Genomic DNA, 23,209 nt, shown 5'->3' on the forward strand with positions numbered 1-23,209 from the left:
GATATAATTTTTAAAACAGGATTAATGGCGTAAACTTATACAAAATAAATTAATGGCGTAAACTTATACAAATTTGTAGAAATTTTTTTTAAGGGCCATTTGTTTTTGTAAATTGCATTTTCTTTTTATTAGAAATTAAATAATATATAAGTACTTTGCACGGGTTATACCACTGCTTTCATGGAATTAAATAATATATAAGTAAATGCACGGGTTATACCACTGCTTTCATGGTACAGCACACTTAAATCAATGATATATATAATTAAACATTATATATCATTGCTTAGACCAATCGGCAGGTTAACTATCGGGCATTTATAAAACCAATTTCCAAAATTGTCTAAGTCAACCCAAGACTTTTTTTCAGGTTAATTAATACCAAAAATTTACAATTAATTTATTTTTTGGAGTATTATTATAGCATAACCTGATGGTTTAGCTTAACTGTCTGTAAAATGTGTTTTAGGTCGTTCTGTCTAGGGTTACTGGCAATTTGTTACATTTTTTTAATTTATCAACATGTTTTTTTTTTAGTCTAATAAAACTGGTTTGTTAAGGTGGATTGTACTACAGGGATATCAAAATTTTTGAGTTTTAGTTTTTTAATATTGAGTGTTTAAAATTGTATGACGCAATCTTTTAAATGTACATACGCCTATAACACACCCCCAATAGCTTTAACGATTTGTTAGCAAATTTTTAATAAAAAAAAATATAAAAACCAATATTTTCATTTTTTTTAAATCTAAATTTAAAAACTGCAAAAATCTAAAAAATGAAAAACGGTTTATTTTTAAAAGGTTTTTATATAACCTACAGCTATTCTATGAATGCGGAAATAAATGTCTAATTTACAAAATTGATGTGTGCTATTATTGGAGTCGTCTGAGTTATTTTGAGCAGTAATTAAATCTATTTTTAGTCAGAACGACTAATAAAAACTTTTAAAAGTGTCTGGGCCGAAATAAATCTTCGTCCATTAATAAAAGTATTTGTTTATTCGTGTCAAATACTTTCGTAACTTTACTTTGTAGACAAAACGCAACTGAATTAAAATAACATGACCAAAATTAAAATAAGATATTATCTATTTGATGACTTGGCATTTTAATAGACTATCGTAATTTCTGTAACTTAAAACACGCTATTTTTAAAAAATGTGTATTTTTTTATTTGCAATGAAAAATGCTAAAGCGATGATATTAGCTTGAACATTCATTTAAAAATTAAATAAAAAATGTACATTTCTTAAATAGTAATGATTGAAAAAAATACGTAATAAATAAAAAAAAATGTTACAGAAGCTATTTATAATAATCTAATAAACATAACAGCAAAAATCCACTATGCAGTTTTAAATAATTAAATAACCATTATGTCAAAAATTGACAGCATGAATTTATCTTTATAATTTTTTTTTGACATATAAAAAATCAATTGTTTTATTTTAAATGTAGATGATTAACATATATAATTATAATTCAAATTGTTTTTTATATTTGTTCTAAAACGTGATAAAAAATTAACTTTTAGTTTTTTTCTTGTTTTTAAGTTTTGTTTCTTCAGTTTTTTTTTTAACTTTGTTATTTAACAAATAAGCAGTAGCGCATTGGTCTCTAAAACACGAGCGAAGTAAATAAACGAACTGGCGTTTTTTGTTTGTCTCCTTTGACGTATAATAAATAGTAAAAGAACAAAAGATGTGTATTTAAGATAGGCTGTCGGTTAAAAACCGCATTCACTCGCAGAACAGCATATAGTTAACAAAAACTTAGTTCTTGTTAATTTGGATTTGCTACAAGCGCACAGGCACCATGGGGCGCATCAATCGTTCCGTTCAGTCTTCCCATATTTTTTCGAGTCGCAAGCGTAGCTAAACTGCCCTGTGTTATTGTTGGAATTCCGTTTATCACATCCCCAGATAAAATAACCTCGGCGCACGGGGCATGGCTGGCAGTTCTCCGGCTGATTGTGTCCGAATTCCCGGGCTCCCTATTTACAGTTAAGCAGTGCCGCGGGGACTTTACTATATTACTGGCAACGTGCTGGCTTTGCAAAAGTGTTCCAAAGTTGGGGCAAGGGCAGTTGGGGTCTAGTTTTAGATTAAACACTTGGTTTGATATTAGAGGGTCGAAAAGGTCCAAAGAATAAAGCCCAACATTGTTGTCTCGGTCTTTGAAAACTCCTGTCAGTTGTATTTCCATGTACGGGTGTGTCGACTGATGCACTATTTGTCGAATCATACCAGTCACCACAAAATCAGCCCGGCAATAAGTCCTCAGTATGTTCTTGCTGCAAAATTGACAGGTTTGGGGTACGGGCGCAATTACAGGTCGGGGGATGGGACAGCGCTGTTCACAATCGGAGCGTTGTCGAAAATTATTCGCATTTCCCTCACAGCCCCCGTAAACAAAATTCTAAAAAAAGAAAAAGGAAATTAATTAAAATTTAAACTGACAAATAAAAAAAAAATTTAGAAAGGTATCTAAGTTATATCTTTTTCAAAAGATGGTAAATAAATAATCAATTATAATTTTTACCTCACAATTTCCAGTATCTGAATTGTAGTAAAATCGAACCTCAAATATCTTGCAGCGCCCCTTATCAAACGACAAGTTGCATATACTATGGCAAGATCGTCTACACATTTCCCGAGTGGTGTACTATTTTAAAAACGGTTAAATTGATTTTCGTAGAAAATAAAATTCAAAACTTTAAAAAAATCTATAGATTTTTTGCATTTTTGGCAATTTTTGCATTTTTGCAAAGTATTCCAATATTAGAATATTTATTTTTACAACATCATAATTTATTCACAAAAAATGCAAATATCTGGAAAGCCTTATCCAATTTCCTCTTAAAAATGTTAATTTTTTGATATGGAGTCTAGACACGTTATTTTTAATAATTTGGACCCAAAATTTCTAATAAATAACAGAAATTATTAAAAACGTAATTAACAAATACCAGTCAACGTAATTTGGAAAACTTTTAATTTAAAAAAATCGGCAGACTAATTCGAAGGCAATATTACGCAATATCCTAAACTGGCATGACCAAATTACAACTTACTTTGGGTACAAAAATGACATAGTTTTAGGTCTGAAGATGACATTCATAAATTGAGGATAAAGCTAAATGCATAAAAAAATATTACCTTGTTGATTATTGCGTCACAGTCCTTAAACGTTTTAAGCTGACATATATTCAAATCGTCATTATACGACCAGTAGCGCTGAAACGGTCTGTCAGGGTCTGTGCACCTTGAAGCCTGTGTTTTAGGGTCAATAACACATCGGTTTTCGTAACTGTTGCGATCTACTTCTACGTTTTTGAGTGGTCCTTGCCCTGTTAGTTGAAAAGTTTAGTTGATTAAAATAAAACTAATATTTAGGACACAATTTGAGGCTGCTCGCACCAAATTTCGTCTGTCAGTACATTTTAAGAAAATGTAAACTCAACTATTTTTACCTTGGATTACAAGATGGAAGGTAAGAGATATGGAACCCATGTTATTAAAAGCAATGCACTTATACTCTCCATTGTCGCTCATGCGAACGTTATTGATAATTAGACTTCGAGAATTGGCAGTCAGAGACACTCTTGAGTTGTGGTGTGGCAGAGTCATAAATTCACTTCGTTTCCAAATGATATGCGGCTCTCCAGTAACAGAACATTCAAATATAACGCGATCGCCGATTTTGGCAAATTGAGGGGCCGGATGGTAAAGCATTTTTGGCCGAACTTGCCCGTTTGAATTTCCGCCATTACTTTGTGTCCGACTTGATATTTTAAGAAACGGGCATGATTTCGGTATTAAGGTTATGCCATTATTGCAAGCGTACATATCCATTAAGCATCTGCTTAAAAACATTGTGTTGTTTCCAGTACAAATATAGTCCCGTCCCGGTTCCGGGCATCTTGTAATACAAGTGCATTTTACTTCACCACCTTCATCACTGCATTCCGAACCTTGCTGAGGGCATTGGTGATTGTCACATGTTGCAATCTACAAAATTTAGCATTTTTAATTTAGGCGACAGTCTAAAATATCTGAATTATTAAATTTAGGTTGTTATTATACAAATAAAAGCTGGCAAAAATTGCTTATAACAATAAACACCATAACAAATTAAAGCATTTAACAAATATATATTTAGTAAATTATTATTTTGTGCTAAGTTCTACCTCTTCAGCAAGGGGTACAGGCTCCATGCAAGCTGAAGTTCCGCAACCATTTTCACAACATTTCAAATGAGAGGAGCAGTCAGAATCATAAGTGCATTCTGACAGAATAACACAAGACAGCACGGAGCTTGCAACTGGACAAAAACTTCTCTGAAGGTCAACAACATTTGCGTCGTCATGGCTAACTTGGATTGAATTTCTGTTGTCCTCCGCGGGCCAAGTTCGAGCGGATCTTCTTCCTCTTTCATGACGTAGGCTGATTATTGATGACGTCACGTAGGTCAGCGTGAAAGCAACGAGGCAAAACGTAAAAACGATAATTTTCATTTTAAATACAATTTTTTAACTTTTATTCTAGAAAAAATGTAAGCTGAATAAAGTAGGCCTATAAAAAACTAAAGAAATGACAAAAATGTTTAATAATTTGTTTTCGTACCGATAAAAAAACAGATTTGCCGGTTTTAGTTTTTCTCAGAAAATATGTCTGATATTTTTCTTTCGAATTTGAGGTGTAAAAAACATTTTCAGAAGTTGTCGTCAGGCATTTAGTTTAACAAAAATGACTTTATCGCAAATTAAGTGCTATACTTATTTAAACAGAATCGGATCAAAGCAGTAACCTTCAGCGCATTTTGTATATTTATTTTTGAATAGCGTTAAAAATTAGGATTCTGATTTTTCCCGCTGATAAAATATAACGCGTCAATTATCAGCAAAAAGAGACATAATCGACAAATTTCAAGCAATACTTGATAAACCCACACAACCTCCATTTGGTTAGCTTGGCGTTGTTAATGTTTTAATAGCGTGTGGTACTTTAAAATGGTAATGTAAAAATGCCTTTATCTTAATACACATCGTTAAAGCAAATCCACTTAAAATGGCGGCCCATAAACGGTAAATTATAAGTATTTTAACACGGCACTACCGGTCTAATATTTCGTGACTGCCATAATTTAAAACGCCCACGCGTTTTAAACAATAAAAAATAAAAATTTATCTTTTTTTTCTCATATTTAAAATTTTTTTATAAGCTTCTAATAATTAAGGTCAATTTAAAAAAAAAATTACATAAAATTTTAAAGTTTAACCGCTTGAAAAATTATTAGTTTATGCATTTTGCTAAAATAATATTATTTGATAATAAACGATAATTTTTTGTCTATAAACCTATTTAAAAACTAACGGTATATATAAATAAATTATTTACTAAAGCTTAAGTTATAATTTCCTATATGTAACCCAATAATATTTGTCTACCTAAAATACCAAGAGGGACTACACCTAACTTCATTTATAATCTGCCAGACAAAGCTCGTGAAAAAATCTGCGTGAACATTTGCATAAATACGTAGTCACGTTTATTCTAACTGGTCGTCCAGACTGCTACATTACGGAGCATGTCTGGCCATTTAAATATAGTCGTGATTAGCGCAAAAAAGAGGAGGGATTTTTTTAACACAGAAAATCAACATCACATTATGAGGCCTGTGTTCTTAGACAAAATGCACAGTAAAAGAACTCTCGTTTAGGCTTATAAGCTTTTAAAAACAAGCTTGTTAAAGCATACATTTATGGTTGTCTTAACACTTTTAATTATGCAACTAGGGCTCAACGTCTTAAACGCAATATCAATGCAAAAAAAGATTATATATGCCTTAATTTACATTGTGAAACCACTTTCTCACGGGTAAAACAAAAATAACATATAAAAACAGAAAAGAATTAAGTCAACATGTTAAAATGGAATGCGTAACCGAAACACGTAGTAAAACCTTGAGCAAAATAAGTTCGAAACCTTCGTTGCTAAGGGTCTGGGCGTCTAGACCTAATCTCTGAAGTGGGTGTTCCGTTTAGCCTTTATATCACACCATACGTGTACCAACTAAAGCTGTGAAGTGTTATGTTAGTGGTTCATTAAAGCAACGGAAGGCATTAGACACAAGCTTTTATAAGTGTGAGGCTCTGTTTTGATCTAAAAGCACTCAGTCGACATAAGCCACGACCGATAGGCGTCCCTGAGAAAATGTGTCTTGAAGTGCAGGGCTGAAGAGCCCTCGACGTCCCCAGAAAACGATTTATCAAACCTTTACAACCAAATAAATAAAGTTCCCGCGCTTCTTTACTACGCCTTGATTAAGTTCATCCAGGGTTTACAACCGCTTATTTTCGACTAAATTTCTCGATTTTTTGCTTAAGCAAATCATTACGCGTTTGGCAATAACAAAACACTTTGATTACGTCACTATATCGGTGACCAATCGGGCTTGGTCAATTTTCGAACAACAAAACAACAACAAAAGGTTAGCGGGATCGCCTTTCAAATTAATTTTTGGTTCTCTATTTTTTGGCAAATCATAATTTTAAGGTTTGCCATTTGATATACCACCCACCAAATGCCATTACGCATACTTCAAAAGCGCCAAAATATTTTTCAAATCGTCAAATGCCGATTAACCTTATCGTTATCTTAATCAATCTGGCTTTAGACTACTACTTTCTATCTTGTGCAAATTGCAAAGTGACACTTTGTTTTACACGCTGGCGTAGTGAAACTGATGTAAGAGTTTAACAGCCAGACAAAATATTTTTTTTGGCAGCGACGTCGTGCATTTTCTTTAAGCGTTTTACCGTTTTAATTTTGGCAAGTTGCTTTTAAATTTAAACAAAAATATTTAAAAACGTTACATTATTAAAAAAATTATTTAAATTTGCGACAACCTTTTTGCAACAGAATTGGAATTAAAAATCAATTTTGAATGATTAATGATTTTTGATTAAAAAGTAATTATTTAAATTTGTTGTGATTGATTATGGTCATTTGAACACTAATTACCACTTATAGGATGCCTTTATTTTATAGGAAATAATTACGTTTAAAATACCAATAGGGCTACCTAACCAGACAAAATTGTTTCGAATTCTTTACACGAAGTTAAGTAATATGTAAATTTTTGACGCAATTATCCCAATACCTTTTAAAAAAAAGACATAAATAAATGTGTTTTTTGGTTCTATTTTTCGGAAAACAATTTCTTTAAGTGTTTTTTTGTCACGTATAAAATGTCTATGGCACTGTGAGGTAAAGAAATTTCGAAATCTTTGGTGTAACGATTTCTACATCAAGCGAACTATCTAAAATTTTTAGCTACAAAAAACGTCGTTAACTCTTCTAAAGGAGTAATATCAAATAATGCCATCTCGGTAATAGAGTTTTAATGTTCAAACAGTAGAACAATTGTATCAATTGGGCTTTTGTTATTCACGTTTAATAGTTTATCATGTGATATCACACGCATTTCGAGCATTTGGCCGAGCCAAAACACGGTCTTCTGATCGTCATTGAATCATAAATGTTGCAATTTTATGAAATTTATTGAAATCACGTTTTAAGTTTCTTTTTGCAAGCACGTTTAAGCTAAACAGAATATGCTGTAACCAATACATGCCAATCAAATTGAAGCCGAAATGCACTATGTAATGTCTATCTTTTTATAGAAGGGAGATTCGTCGTTAAGATGCACCACACCGCACAAATTTTAAACGATTTAAAACGACGTATTATTTTACTCAATTGGTCTATTTTAGTCTAGATAAATCTCCTAGGATAATATTTAGGCTTATCATATTGCCCTATCTTTGTTACACGGTCTTTTTAAACATTTAGCAAGTAATTATTGGCAATAGAAAAGCAAAAATAGGCATTTTTCTAACTTGAAAATATAAACAATTTAAAGGAATGGCGCGCACTTTTTTAAAATTGCTGTGAAAAAATGCTTGATTATTGATTTAGGTTAGTTAATGCAATATAACTTATCCAAAAACAGAAATTTAATGCAACTTAATTTGTGTATTCGACGATTTTTTACTGCTTTTTCTTGAAATTGCGGTAAATGATAAAATAAACTCTACTTTTTCAGTGATGATGTATAACATTCGACACATCTTGTATAAAAAATAAAAAAAATATTTGTATTTGGATTAACTAACATTCAGACTAGCTTTTTGAATATTTAAACTTTTTTAAAAAAATTCTACGACATTTAGCGCTCTATAGAAATCATAAAAAAAATGTCTGCAATATGAGTGCCCTTATAAGCGACATTCGTTTCGAGTGCCATATGTTTATTTTCACGTGTGCAAGTTAATGAAAAAAATCTAAATAATTAATTTTTTATAAATAAAATAACAGAATAAATGTTTTGCGACCCTTTAAAATGCTCATATAAATATTTTTTACACAGAATGGTATTTAAAATTTTCTATAAACAATAATATATTAACAATTAAAATTAATTTAAATTTAAAATATGAGCGTCCCGGCTTTTATTGATTTGTCTGAAAAGGATCAGGTGGGTCTCGTTGTTTTATATTCATGAATTTAAGTGTTTTATATATTTGAAATCTTTAGTAAAAACAACATTGACAATGTTGTGTAGTCTGGTCACTAGTCAGCTAGTGGTGGGTGGTCAGAACACTTGACTTTACTACAAACAACCGGCAGCGGGCAGGCGGGGTGTAGTGGTTAGAACCCTTGCTACACCACACATGAGGTCATGGTTTAATCCCCACTGTTCTCATGCTGTAGCGCCCTTAAGTAATGTACTATAATCGGTATAAACTCCTGCTGAGCCAGCACTTAATCAGTAGCATAATTACAAGGCAATTTTAATCTGTATAATATCTCAAACTGCCAAAGGCAACTCGAGACTGGGTCGGAGTAACTGATGTTACTCTATGTTTAAGTTGCGCATTCGACATTCCCACATCGAGGATAAATTTATATACAAAAAAAAAAAAAAAAAACAGAAATAGGTCATGGGTTCAATCCCGACTGCTTTCATGCTGTAGCGAGTAGAGTACTATAAATGGTATAAACTTCTGCTAATCAAACATTTAATCAACTTCGCATATAAATATCAATACAAGTATCAGGCAATTTTAATCTATAATATCTCAAACCCCCAAAGTCAACTCGAGACTGGGTCAGAGTACAAATGTAACTCTATGTTTTGATCGTGAAGTCAACGTTTCCACATCAATAATAAATAAATGTGGAAAAAAACAATAAAAACAATTGTTAAAAAAATATATTTTTTTAAAATTTACCCCAATCTTCTAATCCTATTGTTAAAATGCAAGAGTTAAAGTTAACTACCTAAATTTTGCATAAATATTAAAATAATTTTAGTTTTTACCTAACTGATTTGTTTTTTTAGTTGGCCTTTTCCTCGAAAATATTTTAGGACCCTTTAACTCTTTTAACACCTGGCTTTAAATCCATAGCCTACTTGTTTATTAACTTCTTGTTACTTTAATTTTTTTACTTTAATTATTTTTTTTTAATTTTATTGCATAAATTTTTCAGGTAGCAGAAATTCGACAATATTTTTTAACTAAAGATATCAAAATTGAGGAAAATAAAAGCGAGGAATTACATGATGATGTAAAATCTATAATTACTGCAACTGCTGAGCTATGGAAAGATACTGATGCTAAGGGTAGGGTATTTAAATTATTTGTATCATATGTGTATATATGTGGTGTTATACTGGCAACATGATGTAGTAGTCAGAACACTTGAATGTGGTCTTGGGTTTGATCCTGACTGCTCTCATGCAGTAGCCCCTTCAAGTAACTATAAATGGCATAACTTCCTGCTGAGCCATTACTTAATCAACAGCTTAATTATATATAAATATAATTTATGATATCCCAAACTGCCAAAGGGAACTCCAGACTGGGTGGGGTAACTCATGTTGCCTTATGTTTAGGTCGTGAAGTCGAATTTTCTACATCGAGGATAAATAAGTTTTAAAAAAAATATGGCCTATATACTCTACAGTCCTCAGTTTTTAAAATGTTAAGATAAAAAATGAACAATAATTATTTTTAATTAGAACAATATTTACTAATTATCTAATATGTATAAAGTGGTTATAGAGGTGGGCTATATAAAGGGTTTGAGTATATGTGTAATAAAACAGTTTGCTAACTTAGTTTTTTAACAATATATGGTTTGCAGATGATTTGTAATATGGCTCTAACAAAAATTTTGCTCTATAAACTAATCAATAACCTCTCAGAAAATTGTCACAATTCACAACTTAAATTTGCTAATAACAGTTTAGTAACATACCACAAGTGGCATTTTTTTATGACCTATAAAATGGACACTGAACAGTTTCTTACATATAACATAGATTAAAAATTTAATATTTATTTTAGATATAGAAGGACTAATCAACAGTATTTTATCCCTTCTATTTGTGGTTCCTTCTGATAAATGTAAATCCCTTGTTGAGCTTTTGTGTCGACAATTGGAGACAGGAGCCGAAAATGGGAAATCTACTTTATCCCTAAAACTGTAAGTTTCAATTTAATTTAAGAATTAAATTTTTGTAAATCAAAGTTGTTTACAGATTTTTAAAAACTTGGATTTAAAATTTTTATTAACTCAACCTGTTTTAAGTGATTGAAATACTTGGCTTCACTACATGAGGTTCTGGGTTTGATCCCCACTGCTTACATGCTGTAGCGCCCTTGAGTAAGGCACTATAAATGGTATGAACAAGTCTAACCTAATCCGGAGTTTAGTTATCAGGCAAATAAAATTTATAATATCCCAAACTGCTAAAGGCAACTCAAGACTGGGTCAGGGTAACTGATGTTACTATTTTTTTAATATGTGAAGTCAACCTTTCCAAATTAGGAAAAAATAATATAAAGAAAAAGACTAGCTGTATATTTCTTATTACTTTATTTCTAATAACCTTTATATTAAACTATTATATATCTATGTTTTTAAACATAAAATAAATGTGTTTACAGGTTGCATAATTTGTTTCATGGTTACCCCGTCTCTTCATCTTTCTTATATAATGTTTATTGTACTTGGGTTAAGGTGGCAGGCACCCACAAGAGCATACAAGTAGTACCTACAGAATTAAACCAAGTAAGTTTTACACTATTTTAATTGTAGGGCAGCAACAGTTTCAAAATAATGATATTTTTATTTTGGTATTTATCCTTGCTATAAAAAAGTCAACTTCTTGGACTAAACATGAAGTAACATTTGTTACCCTAATCTAGCCTTAAGTTGACTTTGACAGTTTGTGGTATTTTTGTAGTGATATCAAAAACTAAATCTGCAAATTGTTTTTTTTTTGGCTCAGAGAAGTTTATATCGTCTGTAGCATCTAACTACAGAATGCAACAGCTAGAAAGTAGTAGGGGTCGAACTCAGAACCTCATGTAGTAAAGTCAAGTGTTAAACCACTAAACAATAATTTTTTGGCTGAGCAAATCCATTTAGTAAAGTTGCAATAAATATTTGACACACCACAAATTGGAGTTTTTATAAAAATCTGGAGATATAAATTGAACATTTATTAAATCTTTGTAGGCCTTTAGCTAGCAAAAATTGCCAGACTATTGATGTTTAGCGAATGTTGATTTTTGCCTAATAAATAAATTGTGTTTTGTTTTCAATTGTCTAACATATTTATAAACAATTAAGCATTTTATTCACCTGCTTGTATGGATGTATGATTTCCTGTTATTGCTAACATATGGTTTTATTTGAAAGCTATAGACGTCGTCATTTACAGATAATTTTATCACTAAACTATAGACACTCATTTATTTTTGTTATGATTAAATAAATATTTCTAAGTTAAATAAAACTACATACACTAAAAATTCAATTTAAAAAAAGGCATAAAATAATTAGGTGACATTTTATTAAAAGTATAAAAAAATCTCCCCAAAAATATATATTGTAAATTTTTTTTATTTAAAATCTTATTTTTTAAAATATTTGTGAAGGTTTTGTCATGGATAGAGACATGGTCAGGTGATCGACAAACAGTTTTGCGTTTACTATACGAAGCTCATATTAAGTCTTCTAATCCACAAGAGGCAGCAGAGGTTATGGTGACATTGCTTCAAGGTAAACCCGAATCAAAAATTTTCTAAAAAATGTTTTTTTTATTTATTTTTTCGATTATTTTTACTTTTAAAATTAAATTAATCTATAGTTTTTAGTGAAATAATGTTAACAGTAACTTGTCTTGTACAGCTTTGCACTATATATTGTCCGGCCACAGGGTGTGTTGGGTAAAACACTTGGGGTCTTATCATGAGGTTCTTGGTTCGATCCCCACTGCTTCTATGTTATAGTGTCCTTTTGGCGTTAGCAATGGTCAAGCTAAAATCCAATTAGCAGTTAAATTATCTGACAATTTTAAACCAAATTTAAATTGCTAAAGACTACTTGAGAGTGGGTCAGGGTAACGAATATGACTCTATGTTTGGGCTGTGAAGTCAGCCTTCTCGTTAGGATAAAGATATACAAAGAAAAAATGATACAAAAATATTATTTATATAAAAATTTTTGTTAAAGGTTATACTGAAGAAACAGCACCACAGGCTAGAGATGATGCGATAAAGTGTATAACATGTGCTTTGGCAGATCCTAACACTTATTTATTTGATCAACTACTTACTTTAAAACCTATTAAGTGTTTGGAGGGAGACCAAATTTTTGAGGTAAGAAAATAAAATTTAACCGAGCAGTTTGGTGTAATGGTCAGAACACTTGGCTTCGCTACACGAGGTCGAGGGTTCGATCCTTACTGCTATCATGCTAGCATCAGTATAAACTCCTGCTGAGCCAACACTTAATTGGCAGCTCAATTATTGGGCAAATATAATCCCAAACTGCTAAACGCAACCCCAGAATTGATGTTAATCTTTGTTAAGGTCGTGAAGTCGCCTAAACATAAAGATATTATAAAAAAATATTTGTAGTGGAAGACCAGTGTTGTAGCCACTTTACCATTTTCCTGGTTATTAAGTAACCTACTGCCTTTTTTACACTATTTTAATATAAAATTTTGTTATTTAATAAATGATAAATTTATTTTGTATTTTATAAAAATATTTTTAAATTTATCAAATTTTTTTCATATTTTTTTAGTTGTTAAATATATTTGTAAGTGGAAGCATCAGTGATTATAGAGAATTTTACAAAGAAAACGAAAACTTTATACAAAACATGGGTAAATCAGTTATTTTATATAAGAAATTTGCTCCAAAAATGGTATTGTTTTAAATACACATAATGTTTTTGTAAACTACATTTATAATCATAAAGAAAAAATAACAATTTTTATTTTGTTAAAATAAAGCCCACTCTTAAGTATTTTTGTACAAATATTTATTTTTCTGTAAACATAATATAAATACAAAATTGATGTTACAAGAATAGATCTTTTTTTTTTAGCTTTACTTTCTAGTTCATGGCTAAGCAAAAGTTTGTGTCGTTTATAGTGCCTTTCTTAGGGGCACTACAGCATAGGAGCAGCGGGGATCAAACCCTGGATCTCATGTAGTAAAGCCAAGTGTTCTAACTACTACACCATGCCACCGTTTATGCGTTACAACTATATATATCAAGAAATAAAAAATGATAGCGAATTGTGTGGTTATAGGACTTGGCTTTACTTTGTAAGGTCTTGTGATCGATTACCGCTGCATCCATGCTGTAGTGCCCTAATGTGAGGCACTGTTCAAGCCCTGTAAGCCCAAAACTAGATTAATTACTGGGGAATTATAAACATAAACAATGATATTCAAAGTTATTGCAAGACTGAGTCGATTTAACAAATGTTATTCTATGTTTGACCACGAAGTTCACCTAACCACATGGAGGAGAATAAATAACCACCAAAAAATAAAAAAATATTTTTTTTTACAGGTTTGTCTCATGAGAGTAACATTCGTAAAATGCAACTTCTAACTTTGGTCGACACGGTTGGCCAGTCACGCGAAATCAATTTTGATGACATCATCGAAAAATTGGGAATCCCCGCCGATGACGTCGAAAGTTTCATCATCGACGGTAATTATCTGTGACGTCATATTTCTTAAAATTTTCAATGTATGATGACGTCATTTTTTAAAGTTTTTTTTATTTTTTGATGACGTCATTATTCGAATTTTTTATTTTTTGGTGACGTCATTTTTCCGAGATTTTTATTTTTTAAAGACATCATTTTTTCGATGTTTTTAGTTTTTGATGACGTCACATTTTAATTTTTTTAGCCATTCAAAGCAAGTTAATACGCGGACGACTTGACCACGTGAACAGAAAGGTCATTGTAAGGTAAAAAGAAATTTAAAAAATAAATCTAAAAATTTAAATATTAAAATGACAAAAAAATGTAAAAATTTTGTCGTCTATACAGCCAAGCGTGCCAGAGAACATTCTCAAAATCCCAGTGGAAAATTCTTGAAGGTCGACTTCAACAGTGGAAAGACAACTTGAAACGAGTTCACGAACGACTTCAGACCGTACAATGAACCCTCGAATCTTTATTAAATATTTGGGTGTCTGTTTTTATGTATTTTTTCTCGCGTTGGCCGTTATACAGGCGGCCGACTCCTAGATATGGATTTTTACAATAAACGTCTTGCAAATTGGAAAATTTCGGAAAATATCTGTCCGTTCTGTGTTTTTTTGTCCATGGTTCTTGTACACAGTATCTAGACATAATATCTGAGTGTAAATCGCGTGTTAAATAGCCTGGGATTGCTGTTTTAGGTTGTGTTTTTAACTTGTTTATTGAATTTGATCCCTCCGTTGCCGGTGCTGAGACTGATGGCGAAATTTGGTCAATTAGAAAACGATTTTTCGGTTCAAATCGCAGATTTTCAGTCGTGCATGCGTCTACAAGGCTTTCAGTAGGACTCATTTGTATACTAGGTCTTCTGTAAGACTTTGAATCCACGCCGTTAATAAAATACAGTCTTTTAGTTTTAAGAGCGACCGGTAGTTGTTCTTGTCTGGTTTTTATTGGTAGTCCTAGATCGCTAGCATCGAAATTGCTGTATTTCGTTGAGAGTGTTGTACTCAATACTGATCTTGCTTTACTTCTAAATACCTCTCTTCCCCTTTCAACCACAATTTTAGGCGATTCAGTCTCATAATAAGAAGGCAAAGAGTAATTCGTAAGGTTGTAATTACTCGATATTTTACCAGAAGTAACATAACTTGGTGCCGATCTTATTCTATCTTTTTTATTAGAATGGCTATGTACGAAGCCTGGTTTAAGTTGCTTACAATTTTGCCATGTAGGCTGTTCTCTTCGGCTAACAACAATTGCAGATTTAATTCGTTTTTTCGTTGACAAAACACGAGGCGATGCTGCTTGATTTTCTTGCCAAGAAACGTTTTTTGCATTCGAATTAATCATAATTAAAGTCACGCGTAACAAATTAGTCTAACGACTTTCACTTATTGTAACACTGTTCTTTAATTAGCCGACTTTCTAACACTTGCGCGCTTTTAAAGAGCACTTTGGTCACATATTTTACTTTTACGTATATACAGTTACAGCTATATCCAATTTCGCCAAGCCTTTGTTCCGGCATACTTTAAGCCTGGATTCAAGTGGTTTTCTTTAAGCCCCGCCTTGTTTGGTTTTGATTGGTGCGCTTGTCTTGATTGACGTGCCCGCCTAAGCGATTTAAGCATCTGGATTTTCATTATGTGGATTTTGGCAACAATGGCTGTTGTAATAATTTGTGTGAATTACGGGTACACATGTTTGAACAATATACAATCTGTTTTATTTAACACAATGCGCTTTACATTTTGCTATTTAATTGTTAACAGTTTAGGTAAACATTGCAAATTTTAACTTTAAAATTTCATTTAAAGCTTTTTTAAAAAGTGATTTTCTCAATTTTTTTTGTTAATTTAGTTTAAAGGCTTTGAATAAAAGCTTAGATTTATTATTAGCCCACACTTAATAAACACAGAACCTTGAATTTTTTGTAATTTTATTTGCACATAAAAATAAGATGATTTAATTGTGTAATGACGGCCTTAAAACAAAAAGTACTTTTTTCCAGTCGCGCAGTTTACCTTTGCTACAATAACAAGCACCTCAGAGAAGAATACACGTCATCATTTGTCGAAATTGCAAGGAAATTGTGCGTTAAAACAAAGAGGTTTATTAAATCAAAACAGGATGTTGGGAACTTATTCACAAATGTCTAAATTGATATCAATACATACAAAGGATGCTATCCTACGCTTTAAACATACATGATGCGCAATGCAATTTGTACAACAATTAAAATAAAGTATGCAGTAGTTCAGACCCTTTTCAACTAAGGCAAAAAGATAAAATAAACCAAAGCGATTAAGAAATTGAGATTTTTAGGTTATTGAGAGGCTCTTTAGTTATTGGGAACCTAACCTGAGTTTTTTACGTTAAAATAAAAATTAAATAAAATGGTTTAAAATATATTTTTAAATAATAAACTGATATTTAATATTTAATTAAATAATTTATAATATTTTTTTCCTGCCGATTTTTTTACTCTATCACGTATTAAAAAAAAACATGTATTTAAACTGTGCCATAGGTTTTATAAATTCTTATTATTATGTAAAGTAAATAACTCCGACGGTAGTTAACGCAGATGCCCTAAGTTCGATTACAGCGAAAGCATTTTTCCTATTACTCTTATCTGAAGGTTTATATATTTTTACTATAGCATAGAGATAGCGGTTAGTTAAACTACTGCGGTTAGAGTATAGTAACATTTGTACGATCGGCAATAAACTCGTTTCAAATATGCATTACAAATTCAAAAAAAAAAAAATAAAGTAAATAAGATTTTAAACAAAATACCACCTATTTTAACGTTTAAACGAAATAGCTAATATTTTTAAAATTAAAAAATTTATACTTATTTAATGCTTTAATTCTAATAAATATTAACGTTAGATTTTTATATGAACTTGGATCGACAAAAAAGTTTAATATTATATTGGTAATGTACTCAAAAAGGAGTAAATATATTTTCTTTCATATATTCTACCATCACTTTGTTTCAAATTAAAATACATTGTCATTGATTAGGCAACTTAATTAACCGTATACATTATATCTTTCTTTAAAGCGGCAGCGTAGGTTGAAAATATATGCCTCTAACAATAAACGAATTGCACATTCCACCTTTTTGAAAGAAACTAATTCTCTATACAACTTCGGTTATATAATAATTTGCATATACAACAATTTAAAGGGGGTGTTTAACAGTCAGTTTCGCATATATTTAAAATTAGTTAAACAATCTAAATTTTGCAGCAGCCGAAACATTGTCTGTGGGCTGTACATACTTAGACGTCGTATAAAAACGGAATAAATCCTACATTTGATTGTATTATAACTATGTGGTTTACAACACCATATTTTATATTAAGCATAGGTGGTTATATACACTTATACAGTATATCAAGTTAGAATTTTTATTTTTATTTAAGTTTTTTAGGTTGTCTACGTTTAGGTTTATAATTTTGATGGTAAAATTTTATTTGGAAATTATTTGTTAGTTTTGGTGACGTCATGGGTCACGTGTTTCTACTTCTGTCCTTGATTGCGATTGGACTTATTTCAAATGCAAACAGCTTAGATTTTACTTCAGTTGGTAAGAGAAATATTTTTAACATATTAAAAAATAAAATTAAAAAAAAATATAAAAAATCTACTTTAAAAGATAAGTTATGTTTTATTTGAATAGCTGTCATATTACTAAAAAGTATTGCACCGAATAGATGTTTAACCGAAAACTGTATGCATACTTACGCTATTTTAAGACATTTTTTAGGTAAAAAATAGTTTTTTAATATAATTTTTTTGGTAAATGTCTTTTCGGTCAAATAATTTCGGTAATATGTTTAGATATCATTTTTTTAATTTGTAAAGAATCTTAAAGGCGTAATAGTTATGTGCATATATTGGTAATGTTTTTACTAAACAAGAAACACTTCCTGAATATATTTATTGTATTTGTTTACGATATTTTAAAATAATAAAGTGATTCATTGTAACATCATTTACAATTGTCTATATGTTTTATCAATATAAGTAAAACAAAGCTAGCTAAATACTTTATTACGCATATATATATATATATATATATATAACTTTTTTACTTAATGTAAGAAGGCTAACAGTCTAAACATGGGGTAATCTTGGGTTTGCCAAACCTGGCCTTAAATTTATTTTGCTATTTTTGAATATTTTTGGGCTGATAACATGTTTAATCCTAAACTTTTTAATAAGGTTTTGCTTAAAAAAGAGACTATCATCGAAAACCATTTTGTCGAATAAACATTTTACCGAATTTTATTCGCCCATTTTTTCAGTCATATCTTGTATTAACTCTATTTCACCTTATTCTGGCAAATTTTTCTTTTATTCTGACAAATTTTTTTAATTAAAAAAAATAAACCTTAATATCGTAAGAAAAACAGTATTAGCACTTTACTTAAAAATGCTTTGACATGCACGCAGTGGGGATCGAAGGTAATACCTTATGTGGTGACAGTGCTTTAACTACATATTTATCTTTAAGGGAGATTTAGTTTAAAATTTTTTTTTTATTAAATTTATTAATATCTTTTATTTTGTAACACCTATTACTTTTGATAAACAGATAATGACCCAGATCAGCAAGGTTCTGGTATGGGGCCATGTATGGGTGAATGTGTTGAAAATGCACAATGTAATGTAACCTCTGATATGTGCGAATGCTGTGCTGGATTTACTGGTGATGGAACTACACAGTGTTCTGGTAAGATCTTGGTGTTATTGTTGAAATTATATATTCAAATTTCGTGTTTTTTGTGTGAAGGAAACCTAACTATAAAATATCAAGTGGGCAAATTAGCTATCTTACATAAACAGTTGAACTGTACAGTGTTTTAAGTGTCTTATTTTACCAATTTTTAAAGTCTCTATAAATTTATCAAAAAGTTGGGCTGTTAATTATGGCATACTATGCTCTCATATATTTTTAAATCTTCGCGCAACCTTAAAATCTTGCAATGTAACCTCGTAGTTTTTGTAGTACTAGTAAGCTTTTTAAGTCTTACTTGCGTGACGTCACTGCTATTTCGAAAACAAATTTCAACAAGATTTTTTTAACAAAAAGTAGAACAACCTTTTAAGACTTTTTATTTAATTGCTGCATTAAATACATTTTATTATTTATATAGTCACATTTTTTGTTTGTTTTCGATTAAAAAATATTTTAGATTATTGACAACATTGATGTTAAAAATAAATTCCCTGTTTAGCTAATACAGCACGCGCGGTATTTAATTGTTTTCACAATTTTTTTTATTATTTCAAGTCGTAAGCACGAGGCATTCGACATTGTAAAATTGCTTGTATCTTTCAAGCCAGAGATATTGTGTTTGATCCCAATTGCTACTATTTTATCTTTTTTTAGATATTAATGAATGCTTAACATCGTCTAATAACAATTGCGACCAATTCGCAACTTGTACAAACACAGTTGGTTCATTTACTTGTCAATGTAATAATGGTTACGTTGGAGACGGTATTAGTTGTGAAGGTAATATTTATTTTTATTATTTTATATAAGACAATAAAGACTAAATAGGATGTGGTGTGGAGTAGTGGTAAGAACACTTGCTACACCATCATGAGGTTGTGGGTTCAACCCTTACTGCTCTCATGCTGTAGTGCCCTTGAGTAAGGCGATATAAGCGGTATAAACTCCTGCTTAGCCAGCACTTAATCAGCAGCATAATTACCGGGCAATTATAATTTCTATAATATCCAAAACTGCCACAGGCAACTCAAGACTGGGTCGGAGTAGCTGATGTTATTCTATGTTTAAGTCGCACATTCGACTTTCCCACATCAAGGATAAATTTATGTATAAAAAAAATATATTCTAAACTGCCACAGGCAACTCAAGACTGGGTAGGAGTAACTGATGTTACTTTATGTTTAAGTCGCGTATTCGACTTTCCTACTTCAAGGATAAAGATTTATAGAAAAAATGGCTGATTTTGTAACTTAAACGTGAAATAACAACTGTTACTTTGGCCCACTCTTTAGTTGTCTTTGTCAGTTTTGGAAATTATTGAACATTTTCCATATAAAATTATAGGTGAGCTATGACCTCATGTTCAGGTGTTCTAAACACTACACCACACCAATGGCAATTTTATACCATTCCTTAAAAATAATATACCATTCTTTAAAAGTAATATAAACAATTTATTTTAATACATTTTTAGAATGCCCAACTCTTAGTGGAAATGTTTTATTTCGTGGCAGAGAGGTTTTGGTTATAGAGGTCTTATACGAATCACGACCTAATGAGACCTCTGATTTGGTTATTGAATATGAACAAAGTAATCAACAATTTTCTATGAGGACCAGCAGTAATTCTGCCTTGATTATTACTGGGTTATCTCCACAGACGAATTACTCTATCACTGTACGGTCATTGGATAATTGTGCTGTCAGCATTACATTGGAAATTGAAACAAGTGATACTAAATTTTTTTTAAAGTTTTAAATTATTATTTAGTAATTTTTTTATATATCTTTATCCTTGATGTGGAAAAGTCGACTGTCCGATCTAAACATAGAGTAACATCAATTACTCTGACTCAGTCTCAAGTTGCCTTTGGAAGTTTAGGATATTATAGATTATAATTAAACTACTGATTAAGTATTGGCTCAGCAGGAGTTACTACTATTTACAGCGCCTTACTCAAGGGCGCTACAGCATAAGAGCAGTGGGGATTGACTCACAGCTTCATGTGGTGTAGCAAGTGTTTTTACCACTTGCCGGTATTTAAACAATCTTAACTTAATGGTTTTTTAGCATATTGTTTCTAATAGTAGTTAGAACAAGCATTATGCTAAGTTATGTTTAAAGCCAAAAGATAGCCGTTCCACATCAAGAATAAAAACATACAAAAAAATTAAACCTTATTATCAATTTAAATTAATATTATCTGTATGAAAAAATTTTCTGACAAAATTCATGTGGCAGTTTTTATGTATAAACTATGCATTGGTTTAATTAACAATTACTTAAAGTTAATTAACATATAATTTTTTTTTAAATTAAAGTTTTTTTTTGCAGTTGCGCAATGCACTTTAATGTGCACCAACAGTTACTGTGTCTTAAATCTTGCTTCCGCACAATCTTGTTACTGCCAGGATAATAGCAATCGACTTAATGATCGAGTTTGCCAAATCCAGGATGCCTGTACCAGGGCCTCTTCTGTAGCAAATGCAGAATGTTCAATAAGTGATGCATTAAAGGCAGTATTTACCTGCTTGCCTGGTTATGAGATGGTTAATGAAACATGCGAACGTAAGATTTCTTATTTTTTTATATAATTTTATCCTCGATACGGAAAGGTCGCCTGCACGACCTAAACATAGAGTAACATTAGTTACCACGACCCAATGTCGAGTTGCCTTTGGCAGTATGGGATATTATAGATTACAATTGCCCGCTAATTAAACTGCTGATTAAATGTTGACTCAGCAATTAAAATTTGATTGCTCGCTCTAATAATTGTTGTAATTTGTTCGCAACTGATATATGCTAACAATAATTTACCAAGCATTACAAATGGCTTTTTTTATTTTAAAGGCCCCCAGACATACATACATATATATAAATACTGTATACAAAGCTCTATTATGTTAAGATATAGCTTACACTTTATTGCCTAACTATTGGTCACATTAATTTATTAGGGCTATTTGGGTATTAATAAATCTTGTTTTTTATGGTTATTAGGCCGGTACCATTAAGTTTGTTATCTTAATATGGTTGTAATGAAAATATTTTTTGCCATTTTGGCCACACACTACACCTACACAATCATTTTTGAATTTTGTCTGGCTATATTATATATAGATATAGTTTATCAAATCTTTTATGTATAAATTTCATGGGCAGTTTTGTTAAAATACTGATTTAAAAGGAAAATTAATGCTTAAGGATGATGTAAAGTCTTTTCTTTTTGTTGATGCTTTATTTTTCATGCTTTTTGGCTAAAATTAACAAAAAGGCCTATATGCATTTTAAAGGTTCTTATACTAAGTCTTAATAAAAAGTGTGTTTTAGTTTTTATTTTGTAGAATTACTGTCATATTACCATAACTATTTTATCAAATCGACCTTTAACTAAAAAAAATATGTCCAAAAATGTCATTTTTCCTACAGCGAAACATTTTAATTAACCCTCTTTTAACCAGAACTTTTATGGAAAATGCCCCTTTAATTTACTTTAAAAAATGTTGACTCTAATTTTAGTAAAATGTCGTTTTTGAAGTTTGGTTTTCAAAGGAAATGTTCTTTCTTTTTAACAAGTGAATACTGATTTTATAATAGCCTATTATTAAACTTAAAACCGTATTTATTAACAGTAATTGACTTATGTGCCAACAATGACCCCTGCAATGGAAATGGTAACTGTGCTTCTCAAAATGGGATAACAACAACCTGTACGTGCTTTTCTGGATATACCGGACAGCGATGTGGGATCAAAATTAATCCATGTTTATCACGACCTTGTGATAACGGAGGGAATTGTTTTGTGGGGGAAAGTAGTTTTGAATGCGTCTGTTCAGCTGGGTGGAATGGTAAATTGATTTTTTTTATTTTTTTATAAACTGTATTTATAGTAATACAATTTTATTTTTTTTAAATGTATGTTTCGTATATAAGTTTAAAAGTTATATAAAACAAAAATTATTAAAATTAAAAAAAATCTAAAATTTAAAAAAACACTTTTTATAGATTAAAAATTACATAAATGTTTTATAACTTTAGTATATAGCTAGCCTCTTAAGAAAACAATTAATATGTTTGTAGAACTTTTATTCATTTAATTTTTTTATTTAATAATGTTATCACAGAATGAAACATTGTTTGGTATACTTATGTTATATAAATATTTTTCTTTCTAGGTACTACTTGTTCTAATAATATAAATGAATGTGCTGAAAGTCCATGTAATGAAAATGCAGCTTGTACTGACACCATGGGATCATTTACTTGCATGTGCAATGAAGGGTATATGTAAGTTATATTTAAATTTTGGTTTTATTTATTAATTTATTTTTAACCAATAAGCACTAATTTTAAA

At 30.7% G+C, this 23,209-nt stretch overlaps 4 protein-coding genes across 4 annotated transcripts in view; 2 read left to right on the plus strand and 2 right to left on the minus strand.

Annotated features, from left to right (window-relative positions):
- Positions 1-1,784: 1,784 nt before the first annotated feature.
- On the minus strand, positions 1,785-4,518 carry LOC145753499 (WAP, Kazal, immunoglobulin, Kunitz and NTR domain-containing protein 2-like). Its single transcript, XM_082569903.1, has 5 exons — positions 4,192-4,518; positions 3,475-4,012; positions 3,161-3,351; positions 2,544-2,666; positions 1,785-2,420 (listed from the first exon to the last, which is right to left on the minus strand). The coding sequence occupies exons 1-5, from the start codon at positions 4,516-4,518 to the stop codon at positions 1,785-1,787; spliced, it is 1,815 nt and encodes a 604-aa protein (XP_082426029.1).
- Positions 4,519-8,433: 3,915 nt separating this feature from the next.
- On the plus strand, positions 8,434-14,693 carry LOC145752205 (eukaryotic translation initiation factor 3 subunit M-like). The gene is made up of 10 exons (XM_082568437.1): positions 8,434-8,543; positions 9,560-9,692; positions 10,420-10,558; positions 11,023-11,146; positions 12,019-12,142; positions 12,596-12,741; positions 13,172-13,253; positions 13,952-14,095; positions 14,299-14,359; positions 14,442-14,693. Exons 1-10 carry the CDS (start codon positions 8,502-8,504, stop codon positions 14,554-14,556), a joined length of 1,110 nt encoding a protein of 369 aa, XP_082424563.1. The 5' UTR covers positions 8,434-8,501; the 3' UTR covers positions 14,557-14,693.
- LOC145752206 (uncharacterized) lies at positions 14,045-15,494 on the minus strand. Its single transcript, XM_082568438.1, has one exon. The coding sequence runs from the start codon at positions 15,447-15,449 to the stop codon at positions 14,541-14,543; it is 909 nt and encodes a 302-aa protein (XP_082424564.1). The 5' UTR covers positions 15,450-15,494; the 3' UTR covers positions 14,045-14,540.
- A 2,058-nt stretch (positions 15,495-17,552) lies between these two features.
- LOC145751923 (uncharacterized) overlaps positions 17,553-23,209 on the plus strand; it is a 43,283-nt gene continuing 37,626 nt past the window's right edge. Inside the window, exons 1-7 of the mRNA XM_082568078.1 lie at positions 17,553-17,697; positions 18,709-18,846; positions 19,507-19,632; positions 20,327-20,581; positions 21,187-21,420; positions 22,488-22,703; positions 23,031-23,142. Of these exons, the coding sequence (XP_082424204.1) occupies positions 17,616-17,697; positions 18,709-18,846; positions 19,507-19,632; positions 20,327-20,581; positions 21,187-21,420; positions 22,488-22,703; positions 23,031-23,142 (1,163 nt within the window). The 5' untranslated portion in view covers positions 17,553-17,615. The remainder of the gene's footprint in view (positions 17,698-18,708; positions 18,847-19,506; positions 19,633-20,326; positions 20,582-21,186; positions 21,421-22,487; positions 22,704-23,030; positions 23,143-23,209) is intronic.

Source organism: Corella eumyota, chromosome 5, assembly GCF_963082875.1.
Source record: "Corella eumyota chromosome 5, kaCorEumy4.1, whole genome shotgun sequence".
In the NCBI taxonomy this organism is placed as follows: Eukaryota; Metazoa; Chordata; class Ascidiacea; order Phlebobranchia; family Corellidae; genus Corella; species Corella eumyota.

Excerpts from the sequence above, each read along its gene's own strand:
- LOC145753499 (XM_082569903.1), bottom strand. The coding sequence starts at position 4,518 with ATGAAAATTATCGTTTTTACGTTTTGCCTCGTTGCTTTCACGCTGACC. Across the intron at positions 4,013-4,191 it reads CTGTACCCCTTGCTGAAGAG|ATTGCAACATGTGACAATCA; the intron begins GTAGAACTTAGC and ends TAAATTTTGTAG. Across the intron at positions 2,667-3,160 it reads GTGACGCAATAATCAACAAG|TACACCACTCGGGAAATGTG; the intron begins GTAATATTTTTT and ends TTTTTAAAATAG.
- LOC145752205 (XM_082568437.1), top strand. The coding sequence starts at position 8,502 with ATGAGCGTCCCGGCTTTTATTGATTTGTCTGAAAAGGATCAG. Across the intron at positions 11,147-12,018 it reads TACCTACAGAATTAAACCAA|GTTTTGTCATGGATAGAGAC; the intron begins GTAAGTTTTACA and ends ATATTTGTGAAG. Across the intron at positions 14,360-14,441 it reads AACAGAAAGGTCATTGTAAG|CCAAGCGTGCCAGAGAACAT; the intron begins GTAAAAAGAAAT and ends TCGTCTATACAG.
- LOC145752206 (XM_082568438.1), bottom strand. The coding sequence starts at position 15,449 with ATGATTAATTCGAATGCAAAAAACGTTTCTTGGCAAGAAAATCAAGCA.